The following is a 17,402-nucleotide window of genomic DNA, read 5'->3' on the forward strand; positions in this document are numbered from 1 at the left end:
AGGGACCACAGCAAGGGCGCTCGCTCTTGCTGCCTAGCTCTAGATGAGGAAATCCACCCCTCCTGGTGCCTTGGTAGCTTCCTGGTCAGTCAGTCTGGTGAGTTCTGACCAGTTTCTCAAGGACATTCTTAATGGCTTCCTTAACCCCAGGAGGGGAAGGAGGGGAGGGTGTTGATTGGTGGAGGGCACCCCGTTCAGGTGCACCAGGTGCACAGGTTCTGCAAACAAAGAGGCTGTGTCCGAGGGCCTTCAGCAGGACGCTCTGGCAGGTGAGGGACAGCTGGGTGCTAAGTGGGGCACAGGCTTGGACAGCACCTGCCAGGGCCAGTGCAGACGTGGAGAGGGAGGGTGTGGGGCCTTGAGGTGTTTGCCTGCAAGGATCTCCTTCAGGACTTGGGGGTCTTCTGGCCTCCAGAGGACGGCTATAGGACATCACAGCTGCCCTTGGGGACAGGCTATCCCTGGGCAAAATGACCGCTCTGAGTAGTAGAAACAGCCTAGTGTCTCAGGGGGTAGTAGTGGGAGTTAAAACAGGGAACTGGTTCTGATTAGGACTTCTGGGAGTGGAAGGACCTTATATATGCACAATACACACAGTTTTCCCTTGTATTTAAGAATCAGAGTACATTGGAATATTCTAGAAGTGGGGCACAGGTGCACAGTGGCTCACCAAGCACTGTCTACCTGTCGTCAGAGAAAGAATGGAGGAACTGGTGGGGCTCCATGAGGGCTCCTCTGGGAAGCCAGTGACTCTGCAAGAGCTGTGGGGTCCATGTCCACGCGCCCGCAGAAGCATCCGGGGTAAGAACTGGGTCCCCTCCCCCTCAGAGTATGTACAGAACCACACTCCCCCTAGGCCCAAGAGCACCCTCCCCCCTTCTGTGTGCTCCCAGATGACACGTACAATCTCTTGGGTGGCCAGGGGTCTGCGTGTTCACCCTGTGTAGCCAGAGGACAGAGAAAGGAGGGACCCCAGAAAGAACATAGGTCTAGGCGCTGGAGGCCACAGCTAGAGGGGGTGAGCTTCGAGTGGAGCTGGCAGCTGGTGCTGGGGATGCAACTGGGCACCCCTCCCTGCCGTGCCCTCTGGGATGCAGACCCTACCAAACACTGACTAGAGCGGCAACGTCCAGTTTTTCCAATCCCGCTGCTCCCTTTAACCGTTCCTCTAGGTCCCAGTGTGGAAGGAGATGGGGCAGGGGAGGTCAGGGGCCTTCTGTAGGATACAGGCGTGGCATTCACACCACACACGCTTGCCACAAATCATGCTGGATCCTCCTGTGAGGTAGAGTCCCTCTTCATCATTTGGACCTCGGTCCTGGAAGTCCTACCCTGTCGTGCCTGGTCCTTCCTGCCCAAAGCCTGAACAGCTCCCAGGGGAGGAGCTGTGACCCCAGTGTCCTGCCCAGGGGCCCTGGAGTGGGTGAAAGAGTGGCTGTTCCGTGTGGGCGAGGACTGGTACTTCCTGATGGCCCATGGGGTGCTCATGGCTCTGATCAGCTATGCCATGAACGTCGCTATCAGGAGCGTGGTCAGAGGTAAGGCCTCCTCTGCATGCACACCCCTGCAGAGCGATGGCGTTCCTATATGTACTTGGGATACCAGCTGGACCACCGGGGGCAGCGGGGGAGGGAAAAGGCTGTGAGTGGTCAGGCCTGAAATTGAGCCTCGCTTGGCCCTTGATTTGCTGTGTGTCTCTGGGCTGGTTCTGTGCCCTGCTGGGACTTCATTATCTCGTCTACACAGAGAGGATGGAGCCTCTCTAAACTGAGCTTGGCCACCCCTTCTCGCCCACCTTCCTCTCAGCTCAATAGCCCTCGACCCCAGGCACAGTTTTCTCTTTCACTTCTCATTGGGTGGTCTTGAGCCTTTTCCTAGACCATAAGTGGGCACAAAAGTCTGACCACCCCGCCCCAGGGCTGTAGAGGCTCTGGTGGCTCCCTGACTGCTGGGCATCTCCAGCGCACAAGTGGCTGTACAGAGAGATTGGGGACGGTCACCTGCTCCGGTATCTCTCCTGGACTGTGTACCCTGTGGCCCTCCTGTCCTTCTCCTCCGGCTTCTCACAGAGTATCACGCCATCCTCTGGAGGTGAGTCATGGTCACCTGCTTTCTGTCCAGCCTGCCTTATTCTGCCGTCCCCATGAGTCCCAATCTTTTCACATCCTGCTGAGGAAGCAGCCAGGCCACTTACGCAAAGCCACACAAGGAGAGGGACAGCAGAGGACCCGGTACATCACCCGCTCTATCTGACTTCCCTGAGCTCCTCTAGCCAAGAAGGAGGGCTGGTTTCCATTCAGGACTATAGCCAATGGCCAGATTCCCTAGGACTCTGGAGCTACCCCTAGCTAGTCTGGGGGGAATCTTGAGAGTACATTCAACCCCCAATTTCTTCTTCTGGAAACTGTTATGAATCGTATTCATGGGGGGTATGAGGCTATTTTTGTGACTTTTCCTGGGGAGACGCAAGCATGTGCTCATCCCATATAGAGGTCCAACAACAGACCGAAACAATGAGCAAACCATGAATTGGGCTGGAGAGATGGTTCAGAGGCTAAGAGTACTTACTGGTTGCTCTTCCAGAGGTCTTGAGTTCAATTGCCAGCAACTACATGGTGGCTCACAACCATCTCTAATGAGATCTGGCGCCCTCTTCTGGCCTGCAGGCATACATACAGGCAGAACACCATATGCATAATAAACAAATTGGACTTACAGAGAGAGTATGGGTGATTCAAAAGCTTGAGCATCACTGAAAAGCCCACCCAGCATGGGCGGCAACTGGTGAAAAGTGAGCCTTATAGGCAGTTCTACTAACTGGCAGAACATCATCCCTCCCCTGCAATTGTTGGTGCTGATTAAACCCTGGGGGACGGGCCTTGTGAATCCTGTGAGTTTCAGGAGTTTCCTGTACCTTATGAGTTTATTACATGAAAAACGAAAGGAAAAAAATTAAAGTCAGAGTCTCATTATATAGTTCTAAATGGTCTGCAACTTGATACATATACCAGGCTGACCTCGAACTCTTGGAGATCTGCCTGCCTCTGATTCCTGACTGCTGGGATTAAAGGCATGCGCCTCCATAGCCAGTTTATTTCTTGAATCTTAGCCATCCTCTCTCCCTGCTCTAGGAGGGAATGTTTCAATTCAGAAGGAACAGTTGCACAAGAGGGGCTCCCTAGGAAAGTGCCCCAAGAATGCTGTGCACACAGGGTCCACGCAGAATTAATGCAGACCCTCTCTCCCTCTGTTCTCTACCTATGTGGACCAGGGTCTGGGATCCCAGAGGTGAAAACCATCTTGTCTGGTGTGATCTTGGAGGATTACCTAGACATCAAGAACTTTGGGGCCAAGGTGGCAGGCCTCTCCTGTACCTTGGCAACAGGCAGTACCATCTTCCTGGGAAAACTGGTACAGACATGGGGGGCCCACTTACCGTCCTATTGTGCTGCCCTTTTCCATATTCCACAGTATAGCCAGCCTAAATTAAGTGAGCCCAGTCTTGGGGGAGCACATCCAGGTCCTCAAATGTGACAAAAACCATCTTGGAGTGGTTGGTGGAGGGTTAGGACAAGGATGTGATGCGATCTATTGCTGGGCAAGGTTTGTGCCTTTGTTCCTTAGGCCCTAAGAAGGAAGAAGAAAGAGAAGGAGGTGGGAGTGGAGGAGAGAGAAGAAGAGGGAGGAGGGGGAAAACAGAAGAGGAGAGGAGGAAGTGGAAGGGTTGGGAGGTAGGGTGCAGCATCCCCAGCCGCACTGTACTGCCTCACCCTGCAGGGCCCCTTTGTGCACCTAAGTGTGATCACCGCGGCTTACCTGGGCCATGTGCGCACCAAAATCATCGGGGAGTCTGAGGTGAGAAGCACAGGGTTGGGTCTCCTTGGGGAAGGGGTGTAGAGAGCTGAGCCCAGGATACTGTTCTTCCCAGAACAAGACCAAGAAAATGGAAATGCTGGTCGCAGGAGCAGCAGTGGGCGTGGCCACGGTCTTCGCAGCCCCCTTCAGCGGTGAGAGCTCCTTCACACACACACACACACACACACACACACACACACACACACACACAGTGTCCTGCAGCCAGGGGATAGCGGTCCCCTGAGCTGTGTGTCCCCTAGGTGTCCTGTTCAGCATCGAGGTCATGTCCTCTCACTTCTCGGTCTGGGATTACTGGAGGGGCTTCTTCGCTGCCACCTGCGGGGCCTTCATGTTCCGCCTTCTGGCGGTCTTCAACAGTGAGCAGGGTGAGCCTCACATTGGGACTTGGTCTCTACCCTTCCTCTTCTGTGACTCCTCCCTCTGGCTCCTCTCTAATTCTGCTCCCTCTTCCTCCCCCTCCACTTCTCCTTTCTCTTCTCTGTCCTTCTAAGAGGACACAGGGTCTGACCTGCGTTAAGCAGGGATGGGGTGGGTGGAGAACCCTAAGGGCTGGAGGTGTTGAGTCTAGCTGGGACGCTAGCCAGGTCCCTAGAATTGCAGGGAAATTCGGGGGTTGGGTCTGATGCTGTGTCTGCCTTGCCTGGGTTATTCTGAGACTGGGTTTGGGTGGGAAGGCTGGCACTGGATTTCCACCTGCTTCCCTCTCTCCCCAGAGACTATCATCTCCCTCTACAAGACCAGTTTTCGGGTGGACATACCTTTTGATCTACCAGAGATCTTCTTTTTTGTGGTCCTGGGGTGAGTGGGGCCCCAAACCCTGAAAGCCATACACAAACTAAAGTGGTTCTGGCCTCACCCCCACTTCTGCTTCCAGGGCCATCTGTGGCGTTCTGAGCTGTGGGTACAATTTCTGCCAGCGATCATTCTTATTCTTCCTCAAGGCCAATGGGTTCACGTCCAAACTGCTAGCCACTAGGTATACTGGGCCTCTCAGAGGCTGGCCCCCTCCAACCTACCATAAAGACCCACCCCTTTCACCAAACCCTTCTTTCCATTAATCCCCCAATGCTCCTCCTAGCTCACACCTGGCTTGAGGTCCCTTCAAGCTCCTACAGCCACTGCCCCACTTATGTGAAAATTAAGTCCCTCACTGAGTCTTTCTGGTTCCTGAATTCACATCCCCCTCCCTGATCCCTGCCTCTCCTCTCTCAACCTCAAACACACACACCTGCCTTTAGCATTCTGTATGCCCTAGGCCAGCACCCCAGTTCCTTTCTGTCCCAAACTCTCCTCCAGCCCCTCCCCTTCTCGCACCAGGTGTCCTGGTCTCAGTGCACCTCTGTCTTCTTGTGGGGAGGGCATCTGGAAGTTTCCCCCCTTCCCCCTCTGTAGTCCTTTCTTCGGTGTGAACCCCAAGGATGTGGGGAAGGAGGGGAGGAAAACTGGGACTCTCATTCCCCACAGCAAGCCCTTGTATGCTGCTCTGGCCGCCCTGGTCCTGGCCTCCATCACCTATCCTCCTGGTGTGGGCCGCTTCATGGCTTCCCGGGTAAGGCGCACCAAGTTTGGCGATGACAATAGAAAACCCTCATCTCTGGCCCTTCCATGTATACTTTCTCACCCAGTCCCCTGAAATCACCTAATGAAAATGTCTACAGGTCAATTTTCAGATGTCAAGGTTGTAGCTCCGCAATGGCAGAGCCATCCTCAGAGTCCCTAACTGGGAAGGGGTACGGTAGTTAAGGCTCAGATGGACAAGAGAATGAATGGGGACAGGCTGACCTGCCGCTGCCTCTGTCCCAGCTGTCCATGGAGCAACATTTGGAGACACTGTTTGACAACAACTCGTGGGCCTTGATGACCAAGAACTCATCCCCATCCTGGCCAGCGGAGCCAGACCCCCAGAACCTGTGGCTGGAATGGTGCCACCCGCAGCTGACTGTCTTTGGGACACTAGTCTTCTTTCTGGTCATGAAGGTGACGGCCAGTCCTGGGTGGGAGGGGCTGCTTCCTGAGCTGAAGCCTGGAGCCCTGCCTCCTACATCCAGGTCGCTGATCTGACCATGACCCACTGCACCCCTCAGAAACCCTCCCAGCCTCAATTGCTCCCCTCTTCTCTTCCTCCTCCTCCTTCATTTGAGGGGTGCAGTCTCGTTATGTAGTCCAGGCTTGTGACTTGTGCTCCTCCTATCTCAGACTCCCAGGTGCTGGGTGACAGTGATGTCCCATAGCAACTAGTTCCCTTATTCCTTACAAAACTGTGTGTGCATGAGTGTGTGCATGTGTGTGTGTGTGCACTCGAGTGTGTGCCAGCGCTCCATAGTATAATGTAGAGGTCAAAGGACAACTTGCAGAAGTCAGTCTTCTCCTCCCTCCACATGGATTTCAGGGACCAGGCTGAAGCGGTCAGGCTCAGGGGCAAGCAGTTACACACAGACCCTGGCACCCATTACTCTTGGAGATGGGATAGTTGCCCTCTGCTAAAGGTCAGCCTGAGTGAGGAGAGGAACCCACTGGCATGTGCTCACACCCAGTGGGTGCTTTACTGAGGATTGCTTGGCTCTTTCTCCTGGTTGGTGGCACCTCTAGTGCTGGAGCTGCCGTGGGCCCTGGCCTGGGGGCCTCCCATCCCTCCCCTTCTCTATGCCCTCCTGTTTGCTTCTAACTCCTGCCATGTGGATCCAACCTCTCTACAGTTCTGGATGCTGATCCTGGCGACCACCATCCCCATCCCCGCTGGGTACTTCTTGCCCACATTTATCTACGGTAAGACTGGGGTCCCAAAGTTCCACGAAGGTTCAGGGGCACGAGGGACCTGACTTCCCCGTACTATCTCCCTCCCAAAGTGGTACTGGAGATGGGGCAGGGTCTGAGGGCCTTGGGGGAATCAGGTCAGCATGGCTATTTCCTTCACCCTGAGTCTGTGGCAGGAGCTGTCATTGGACGCCTCTTGGGAGAGGCCTTGTCTGTCGCCTTCCCAGAGGGCATCGTGGTTGGAGGTGAGGTCAATCCCATCATGCCTGGAGCCTATGCTTTGGCAGGTGAGTGAACCTGGGACCAGCAAGTGGGCAGAGCTCGTGGGTTCAACTGCAACAGGAGAAGTGCATAGTAGTCACTGACCTGCCCAATGTGTCCCCACTCCTCCGCAGGCCTGTCCACCCCCTCAGCCATTCCTTCCCCCCAAGCCTTCCAGCTTTCTCTTGTGTTTTTTTTCTCCCTATCCGCCACCTGCTCTGAATCCCTTTCCTCTTACCATGACCAGGTACTCCTCACAGTTGCCAGGACATGCTCTTTACACATTGCTGGGCCTAACCACAGTCACACTATGCCCACCTTGCCCTCTGGGTGAGTTGGCTCCTGGCCTGAGTCACCCACCGTGGCTCTGTCCCTGCAGGAGCTGCTGCCTTCTCAGGGGCGGTGACCCACAGCATCTCCACGGCGCTGCTGGTCTTTGAGCTGACCGGACAGATGGTTCACGCACTGCCTGTGCTGATGGCAGTGCTGGTGGCCAACGCTATCTCCCAGAGCTGTCAACCCTCTTTCTATGATGGCACCATCATCGTCAAGAAACTGCCATACCTGCCGTGGATTCGTGGCCGCAAGATTGGGTGAGCCTTGAGCTGGCTGATGAAGTGATGATACCCAGAGTCGTCTGGGGGTGGAGGGATCCCAGGAAATCAGCAGCACAGCTGACTCTGAACTGTACAGGGGTCAGGCTGATACATAACTGCCCTCTAGACCTCGACATCCCCAGAGCCCTATGGGCTAGGTGAGGACCTAGGTCTCTATCACGCGAGGCTGAGAGGGAATGAGCACCAGGTCAGGGAGGTCCTTCTCCTCCCTACCCCTGCTTTGATGGCCTTTTTGGGTGGTGGGCATGCAAATGGGCCCTGAGATCCTTTCTTGACCAGACTGTACCCTAGCATCTTTGGTCCCCAAAGCAGCACAACTCAAAGGCTTCAAGAGTCACTGAGTCCACGGTACAACTCCAAACAAGTCTCAGTTTCCCTGCCTTTAAGATACACATGATTTGGGGCTGGAAAGATGGTTCAGCAATTAAGGGCACTGACTACTTTCCCAAAGGGCCCAGGTTCAAATCTCAGCACCCACATGGCAGCTAACAACTGTCTGTAACTCCAAGATCTGACTCTCACATAGACTTACTTTCAGGCAAAACACCAATACACATAAAATAAAAGTAAATAATAATAAAAAAGTTACTTATGGTTCTAGCTGGGCAGTGGTGATACACACCTTTAATTCCAGCACTCAGAAGACAGAGGCAGGTGGATCTCTGTGTGTTTGAGGCCAGCCTGGTCTACAAAGTGGGATCCAAGGCAGCCAGAGCTGCTACACAAAGAAACCCTGTTTCGAAAAACAAAACAAAACACAACAAGAAAAGAATTGTGTGGTCCTCAACCTGGGGGACTGAACCCATTGGGCCAAATGAACCTTTCACAGGGGTCACCAAACACCATGGGAAAACACAGATACTTACGATTCATAAGACAGCAAAATCAGAGTTGTGAATTAGCAACAAAAATAATTTTATAGCTGAGTGGTAGTGGCACACGCCTTTAATCCCAGCATTCCGGAGGCAGAGGCAGGTGAATCTCTGTGAGTTTGAGGTCAATGAGTTCCAGGACAGCTAGGGAAGACAGAGAAACCCTGTCCTGAAAAAACAGAAAAAAATTATGGTTGGGGTCCACCACAGCACTAGGAACAGCTGTGAACCACTGGTGTAGCCCCTGCAAACCCATCCTAGAGAAACACAGGTCTCTCCCAGTAAGGCACCAAGGACTCTGCCCTGTCCCAGGGGCCAGCATCTCCCCATCCCAGGGCCTGACGGGTGCCCACCTCTGCCCACAGGTCCTACCCAGTGACTGTGGATCACTTCATGAACTGTACCCTTACCACGCTGGCCAAGGACATGCCCCTGGAGGAGGTGATCAGGGTTGTGATCTCCACAGATGTGACCCAGTACCCGCTGGTGGAGACTACAGGTCTGTAGCGGCTGCAAGAAGAAGGCAGCTGCCTGAGAGAAGGGGTTGGGCTTCCTTCCGCTATTCTTCCTCTAAGGCCCTCAGTGTCCCAGGCAGCAAGGGCAAGCATGATGTCAGTTCTGCTCCCTAACCCAGCTCTGCAATTGGGTGGCCGTGTGACCCGGCGCTAGCCCCTTCGTTTCTCTGGGTTTCATTTCTTCATGGAGAAAATGGACCTAAAGACCACTTCTGCTAGAGAAAGTGGGGTGATGTGTTTAAACTAAACATGAGGGGTGCTTGTAAGGTGGCCCGGGGCTGGTCCTTTGGATTCTGGGAACCAAGCCTTGTGTGTTAACTCAGACAACAGGGCTACTGCTAAGGTCTTCCAGAAGCTTCCTTTCTGACCCAAGTGCCATCCCCCTCCCCCATTCCCCACTTCCAGTTGCCTTTTTGAATGGCATTAAGTCTTAGGGGGATCTATCCTGAGCACCTTCTCCAGTTCAGAAAGCACATTACCTAAGTGAAGAAGAAAACCAGGTAGGGAGGAGCTACCTGAGCCCCGCCAGGGCACCTATCCATCCACACACCCCTCTCTGCAAACGAGGTGGGGCGCACACTCGGCAGATTGTTGGAGTCTGGTGCTCACTTGCCCTTGAGCAGTGAGCAACAGGCACAACATGGTCACCTATATGCCCCCATCGAGAAGAATAAAGTCAGTCCTTAACCAGGGAAAGAGTGGTGGATGTACCTCTCGAGTTATATGAACTACAGGGTCCTTGTATGAAAATATGAAGATCACCATGGGTTCCCACGCAAACATCAGAAGCTTCACCCTTCACTAATGGGACGACTTTAGCATCACAGGAGAGATCACGGCAAACACGTATTTACTTATTTCACAACAGGAAGGCCCTGTCAAGAGGCGTCACCTCCGAGAATTGGTTTGGGTCGCAGAACTCCCACTGAGACAGACCCTGGCTCTGGACCCCCCCCCCCCAGTCTACCAGGAAGGAGCTGGTTTCTAAAATGAGGGAGAGGCACTTCTATTGTGTTATCCAGTTACAGACTGAATCCAGGGCCTCGTGCACGCTAAGCAAGATTTCTTCTGCTACTGAGCTACAGTCTTTTTTTTTTGGGGGGGGGGGTGGGGGAATGTTTCAAGACAGGATTTCTCTGTGTAGCCCTGGCTGTCTTGGAACTCTGTAGACCAGGCTGACCTTGAACTCACAGTGAGGAATGCCCACCAACCCCATGATGCCTGTAATGCCCAACATGTGTCCAGGCTAGCCAGGCTGGCTTAGCCTCAGCACTCAGTAGGACCAGCGCTCAGTAGGATCTCAGGTTACAGTGAGCCTCAGGGCTCACCCTTCCACTGACCTGACTCAGATTTTAAACAACTGGACTGAAAACAGAAGAGAAAGCCCAACTGTGATGCCCAAATGCCCAAAGGCTGATGTCCCCAGCTTCCCCCTCCTAAAATGGGGGGTGAGGGTATCAGAATACCCGCTGACCCACTGGCAGCCTTGCCTAGATGCCCTCAGCTGCTGTGTCCATGTGGAAGCTGAAAGGTTTAGGGCAGTAGTTAGCCCACCAAAGCCTCAGTTTCCCCTTCCGTAAACAGGGTGATAAGGATTCTGAAAGACCACACACACACTCTGTAAGTTTCCTCAGACATGAGGGCACCCTGCGTCGTCTCGGCACATAGTAGGTGCTCAGCGAATGTGATGTCTATGTTCATAACATGTCCCTCCCTCTGGACTTCCTAGAGTCTCAGACCCTGGTGGGCATTGTAAAGAGGAACCACTTGGTGCAAGCCCTCCAGATGGAGCCAGCTTCCTGGGCTCCAGGCCAACAGGTGGATTCCCCTACCTTGTGTGGGGACAGGGTGGGGGTGTGAGCAGGGCTGTGAAGGGAGGAGATGACTAACCTCTTAGAGAGAGGAGAGAGGAGATCAGGATGTAGCAGCTGGTGGCTGGCTCAAGTCCCCATGGTCCTTTCCCATCCCCAGCCCTGTCTCCAGGATATCTTGGCTGGTGGCTGCCCCATACAACCAGTGACCCTGCAGCTGTCGCCAGAGACCTCCCTGCATGAGGTAAAGGGGGAGTTAGAGCGTGGGGGTAGAGGTGGAGGCCTGATGGGGGAGGCTGGCTAACGGTGGACCACCAGGTTCCTTCTATCGGAGGCTCACCCAGCTCCTCACACAGACTCTGGCGACCCCTAGTGGTCAGATTTCACATTGCAACCTGCTCACCAGGCACAGAGCCGAGTAAAACAGGAAGTCAGCTGTTTCTCTCAATCCCCCCTCCAGACACACAACCTCTTTGAGCTGCTGAACCTTCAGTTGCTGTTCGTGACGTCACGGGGCAGAGCTGTGGGCTCTGTAACCTGGGTGGAGGTACTCGGATCTTGAGGGCGGGGCAGAGCTGAGGATGTGGGAGTGCCAAATTCCTTCCCGCCAAAGGTTAAGGCCTACCTGGGACTCTGATGTAACCCACTTTCCGGATGAGAGTGGCCACTGGGCCTGGGACCCCAGCCAACCCTGCCGCTCTCTGGGTTCATTGATATTACTCATGCACGGGACAGGACCCTGCTCTCAATCTTTCCCAGGGGAGCCACCAGTGCCTAAGCCCCTGAGGGACAAGTCTTCCCCTCCTCTAACCACTCCTCCTCCCTGTCCTGTCGTCTCTGTTAGTTAAAGAAAGCAATCTCAACCCTGACCAATCCGCCCACTCCCAAGTGAGTCAAAAGGTGCGTGTGTGTGTGTGTGTGGTGTGCGAGTGTGTGTGTGTGTGTGTGGTGTGCGAGTGTGTGTGTGTGCGAGTGTGTGTGTGAGTGTATTGTGTGCGGCAGTGGGTGGGAGGGGCAGCCTGGGTGGGTGGCAGGGGGATGTCAGCAGCGGGGGGGGGGGGGGGGGGGGCCAGCAGCCTTGAAGTTTGCAGCCTAGAGGGGGCAATGGGGGGGGCAGAAGAAGGAGGGGCGGTTGCTGCTGCACAGCTCAGTTTCCTGGCACAGCAGGGCCCCTCCACTCAGCCAAGAAGGGAGCCCCATTGTTACTTCTCCCCATCCTGAAGGAGCTGAGAGTAAGTGAAGACATCAATACATCAATGTGTCCTGTCACCAAGGGGGACCCTTGTGCCTTCTGGGATCGTCTGTGGCCAACCAAGAACTTCGGAGAAAAATAAAAGCGACGTCTAGAGCCACTGCTCAGCTCTCTTCTCCCTTAAGGGGGTGCGGAGCGGGGAGGGGGGCCTTCTGGGATCAAATAGGCCTCTCTCAGTGGCCCTTCTCACCATGGTGACCAAGGAGCCCACCTGAGTGCTCTATTGCTACGATTTCTTTGTCTGTCTAGACAATTATCACAGGGTAATCTGTGTCCCCCAAGGACTAAGTTTCATCTTACAGACTTGGCCTGTGCCCTCCCTACCCACAACCCCCAGCTCAGGTACAGCAAAGCCGGTCTCATGCAGTTCATCCTCTTCAAGGGACAGCTCTAAGATGACCACTGGGCACTCCAGCCCTTCCATTCAATCAGGTGACTGCCTCAGCATAAGTCCAGGGTTCTCCAATACTTCAAACCACCCATGTCTGTACCCCAATCCATATATCTACTACAACCCTGAGTACTGAATGCCCTATACCCCAAATAACACACAGAGACCATGACCAATGAACACCTTGCCTGCCATACTCATGCTGTGCCCTTTGCACTCCCCAAGTTTTGTGCCCCCAATTCACTTAGATTCCATATCCACCTTCACCCTCCCATGTCCTATTTCCAGGGGATATGTCAGTCCTTGGGGATTTTGTCTTCAGAAAAGTCACACCTTTCATTTCCTTTCTGACCTGGTTCCCACCCCCATCCCCACCTCCAGTCTATAAATCAACAGATATAAAGGGGAATTGAAAAACAAGAGTACAGGGCTGGAGAGATGGCTCAGCAGTTAAGAGCACTACCTGCTCTTCCAAAGGTTCTGAGTTCAATTCCCAGCAACCACATCTGTAATGAGATCTGGTGCCCTCTTCTGGCCAGCAGGCACACATGCAGGCAGAATACTGTACACATAACAAATAAATAAAACTTAAAAAAAAAAACAAGAGTACAGAAAAGAAACAAAGAAAGGAAGGAAGATCAAGCAGTGGTGGCTCATGCCTTTAATCTCAGCACTTGGGAAACAGAGGCAGCCTGGTCTACATAATGAGTTCTAGGTCAGCCCAGGGCTACATAGTGAGTCCCTGTCTCAAAAAAGCAAACAGGGCTGGAGAGATGGCTTAGCGGTTAAAAGCACTGACTACTTTCCCAGAGGACCAGGGTTCAGTTCTTGGCATCCACATGGCAGCTCACAACTGTCTATCACAACTGTCTATAATGCCAAGATCTGACACTCACACACAAACGTAATGCAGACAAAACACCAATGTACATACAACAAAAATTAAAGCAAATTAAAACAAAACAAACAGACAAACAAAAAGTTGAAGGAAGACTGAGGAAGACACCTGACATCAACCTCTCCCCTAGCATGGTGCATGCCACACTGATACACACACACATGCACACTGCATCAGTGCATGCACACTAATACACATATGAACATTCACACACATATATGCATACCAACACAGAGAACAAAAAAAGATGCTCCAGGGATGGAGAGATGGCTCAGGAGTCAAGAGTCCTTACTGTTCTTACAGAGGAGCTGAGTTCGGTTCCCACCGCCCTGGGTCTCCTGCTCTAAGGTGGCTGCTGACCTCTTTGGGCTTCTGGGTGAGCTTGCACTCACAGTGTGCAACACGCACATACTCACACACACACACACACACATACACACAGTGGAAAATAAAGGAACTTTGGTTGTTTGTTTTTGTTGTTGCTGTTTTGAGAAAGGATTTCTCTGTGTAGCCCTGGCTGTCCTGAAACTCCCCTTTGTGGATCACGCTGGCCTCAAACTCACCTGCCTCTGCCTCCCGAGTGCTGGGATTAAAGGCGTACACCACCACTGCCTGGCAAGTGTTTCACATTTTAAAAGGCAGTAGGATTTTTGGTTATACTATGTTTTGTGTTGTAATATTGATGGAGGTGGATCTGTCCCCCTTGACTAAAGGTCTTGAGTTCAGACCTAGTCGCTCCTTCAAGGTTATGACAGGAGGTTTGCCCTAAGGTGTGGCTACTAACAGGACATCTTGACCTAGGATGGGGTTACTCGATATTTATTGAGAAGATAATTACTTTGTTTGTTCCTTGTATCATGGTAAAGAAGATTCATGCCTTCCCCCTCCTTTTCGGATTGGGACGTACAAAGCCTATGAGACATAAACGCCGGGCGAACCTCGGTATTACTGAGTGCCCTCCCGACTCTATCAGCCGTCTCTTCTCTATTTCTTTCTCAGTCCACACACTCCCCGCCAAGCATGGATGAATATGTCAGGTGGGACCCGGCACGTGCTAGGTTAGGACCCAGCCATGTTTGCACCTGCCTGGGCCCCTCAGTGGCAGGCGTCTCTCTTTCTCTCTCTCCTTTTGCCAATTGGTTCCAGAAGTTGCACCTGGCACCTCTTGGACCTCATGGAGCCTCCGTTTGTGTGGGGTTCCACAGATGTGAGCCTGTTCCACCTTGACTAAAGATCGAAGAGTTTGACTTTATTTCTGCTCCTTCAAACTCATTGACAACGGGTGTGGCTACAAACAAGAAACCCTGACCTAGGGTGTGGTTCACTTGGTGTTTTGGACATTAAGATGGCCCACAGAAGTGAATCTACTCTACCCTGACCAAAGGTCAGAGAATTCAAGCCTATTCCTGTTCCTTCATTTTAAGACAGGTTTGACCCAGGGAGTGGCTGCCTACAGGATACTTGGTCTAGGGTGTATTTGCTACATATCCTGCCCAAAATATCAGGAAATAATGGCTAAATGTCTCAAGTATCGAAGTAGTAACTGTTCTGGTTGTCCTTTGTGTCATGATAAAGCAGCCTTTTGCCTTCTTCCCCCCGCCCCTTTTGTATTGGGGTATAAAGGCGTGTGCAACATAAATGCAGGTGGATTCAGTATTCTCTGAGTGGCCCTCCCGGCACAGGTGGAATCAGTATTCACTGGGTGGCCCTCCCGGCGCTATCTTACGTCTCTCTGTTTCTTTCCTATCTCTGTTCCTGCTAGCATTTCTAGTCCACATGCCCTTACCCTGGAAAGTACGAACCCGCCATGGTTGGACCACTACAAATGTCACCCCAAAGTGTCACTTAGGACACATTTGCGGCCCCACTTTCCACAGGCTCCTCCCATACCCCATCACGTTCAGCCAAGATGCTGGGCCTGTCCGCAGGAGCCCCTGCGTGGGTGCTCATCCTCTCTCACTCCAGCGTCAGCATGATTCCGCATGATGGCACAGCAGTGCAGGCTTCACGAGTGCTGCACACTCAGGATAATATGGATTTGTGTGTGTGTGTGTCGGGGCACACGTGTGGATGTTAGAGGACAACCTACAGGAGAGAGTTCTTTCCTTCCTGCTGAATCAATCTCGCTGGCCCAAGCAATTAATTTGATTAATTTTTAAAATTTATATATATATATATATATATACACACATACAGTGTGTGTGCGTGTGTGTGTGTGTGTGTGTGTGTGTGTGTGTGTGTGAGAGAGAGAGAGAGAGAGAGAGAGAGAGAGAGAGAGAGAGAGCGCAGAAGAGAGTGTCAGATTCCCTGGAGCTGGAGTTACAGGCAGATGTAGAAACCAAATTTGGGTCCTCTACAAGACCAACAAACACTCCTAACCATTGAGTCATTTCTCCACATCACACCCACAGCGATTTATTTAAAAATTCTTTTTATTGGTGGGTACAGAGCCCATGCCTGTAATCCCAGTGCTTAGGAAGCAAAAGCAGGAGAATTTGGAGTTAGAGGCCAGACTGGGCTGCATAGTGAGAACCTGTCTTGAAAGCTAAGAGCTGGCCAGAGAGTACTGACCTAGGATGCATAAGGCCTCATGCTCGCTCACACCAACCCCTTGAGAAAAATTAAAGGAGTAAAAGCTCTTATTTATTTGTTTGTTTGTTTGTTTAGAGATGGCCTCTTGGTATATTGTTCAAATTGATCAGCAACTCTGGGCTTCCAGAAATGCTCCTGCCTCAGCCTCCTAAATGGGTGACATTCAGGTGCCAGTGAGTGTGCCAGATGGCCCTGTGATCTTGGGCAGAAAGCCCCACAGTTCTGCAATGCCATTTCTTTCAAACAGGACAACTGGCCATCTCCCTGGGTTTTGGAAGCTCTGAGTTTTGGGAAGGGCCCAGCTCCCAGGGACAATGGAGATGCCCTTCCGTGTGCCTCCTCCCCTGTGCCCATTCCCATCCCCTGTGACCCCTCCTCTCCCTTGTGCCCCCTCCCCTGTGCCCACTCCTCTTCCCTGTGCCCACTCCCCTGCCTGTGCCCACTCCTCTCCCCTGTGCCCACTCCCCTTCCCTGTGCCCTCTCTCCTGCCCTGTGCCCACTCCCCTCCCTGTGTCCCTGCACCTTCATCTGCTGCCTCCCTCCGCTCTACTTTGCATCTCTCTGTCGAGTTCAGCTAAGAGACTAGACCCTGAAGCTCAGCTATAAGCAGAGGGGACCCTCCCTCACTGCTCTGTGTGTTCATCAGCTCCTACTCCCAGACCCGGAGCTCAGGGACGTTCCAGGGCCCAGCAGCACAGATGGGTGCCCTCTGTCCTGCTCTCACATGTGGAAATACCCCCGAACCCCTTCCTCACCTCTCAGAAGCCATGTCCTTCGTGCTCTGTTGACCGGGGTAGTTCTGGTTGGCTTGTCTGGGACATTCTTTAGTGGTTATGGTAAACTTGAGCCTGGGATAGGGGGAGGGAGGGTGTTGATTGGCGGAATGCACACCTGTCCAGGTGCAGAGGCTCTCCAAACAAAGAGGCTGTGTTAGAGGAGCTCCAGTCGGGACCTCTGCCTGGTGCACCGAAAGGTAAGGAGCTGAGGGTGCCGAGGAAGGCAGGGACTTGAACTTGGGTGGGACATGCCAGGATCAGGACAGGCGGGGAGGGTGCAGATTGGAGCAGGGACAGAAGCTCTTTCTGGGTCTGGGAGCTTCCTGCTTCGCCTGGAACTACGCTGAGGGACACAGGGCATTGAGAGCGGGGTATGGAGCATTAGAACCATCCACGGGGACCAAATGACAGGGTCATCTCTGAGCAAAATGACTGCTCAGAACGTTCTAGGGCCCCTGGAGGATGGCAGCAGGGAGCCCCAGCAAGGGAGAGGTTTCTGAAAGGAAATAGACCAAGCCCCCATCCCAGCCCCTTCTGGGTACGGCTGGAGCTGAGAAGTCCCATTTCGCACATCCAGCACACAGGCACCACCCAGAGAAGGCACACGGAGACCACTGAAGGCTCCCGCACCAGCAACCCACACCCACTCACCCACCCACCCACCCACCCACGAGCATAGGGCTCTGCCTTCAACTCGGAAGGTGGAGTACTGGGGGAACCTAGATGTGGGATGTGGGTAAATAGTGCCTGTCACCAAGCAGCTGTCCCCCCCGTTACCACAGAACCG

General features: G+C 53.1%; 1 protein-coding gene across 4 annotated transcripts; it reads left to right on the forward strand.

Annotated features, from left to right (window-relative positions):
* The first annotated feature begins 243 nt into the window (after positions 1 to 243).
* On the forward strand, positions 244 to 12,059 carry LOC121448226 (chloride channel protein ClC-Kb). 4 transcript variants are annotated; one of them, XM_041652061.1, is made up of 21 exons: positions 244 to 269; positions 616 to 801; positions 1,410 to 1,538; positions 1,963 to 2,091; positions 3,272 to 3,411; positions 3,778 to 3,855; positions 3,929 to 4,007; positions 4,116 to 4,241; positions 4,590 to 4,674; positions 4,751 to 4,852; positions 5,341 to 5,425; positions 5,680 to 5,853; positions 6,573 to 6,642; positions 6,807 to 6,917; positions 7,271 to 7,484; positions 8,746 to 8,879; positions 10,625 to 10,713; positions 10,867 to 10,950; positions 11,167 to 11,253; positions 11,551 to 11,594; positions 11,930 to 12,059. In XM_041652061.1, exons 2-21 carry the CDS (start codon positions 702 to 704, stop codon positions 11,934 to 11,936), a joined length of 2,067 nt encoding a protein of 688 aa, XP_041507995.1. In that variant the 5' UTR covers positions 244 to 269; positions 616 to 701; the 3' UTR covers positions 11,937 to 12,059. The 4 variants fall into 4 exon arrangements, with proteins under 4 accessions (XP_041507995.1, XP_041507994.1, XP_041507996.1 ...); XM_041652060.1 differs by having other exon boundaries at positions 695 to 801; XM_041652062.1 differs by having other exon boundaries at positions 695 to 801; positions 11,551 to 11,606; positions 11,930 to 12,057.
* Positions 12,060 to 17,402: the final 5,343 nt, after the last annotated feature.

Source organism: Microtus oregoni, unplaced genomic scaffold (genome assembly GCF_018167655.1).
Source record: "Microtus oregoni isolate MIOR12 unplaced genomic scaffold, Mior012 000005F_ref0000423, whole genome shotgun sequence".
NCBI classification, from domain to species: Eukaryota; Metazoa; Chordata; class Mammalia; order Rodentia; family Cricetidae; genus Microtus; species Microtus oregoni.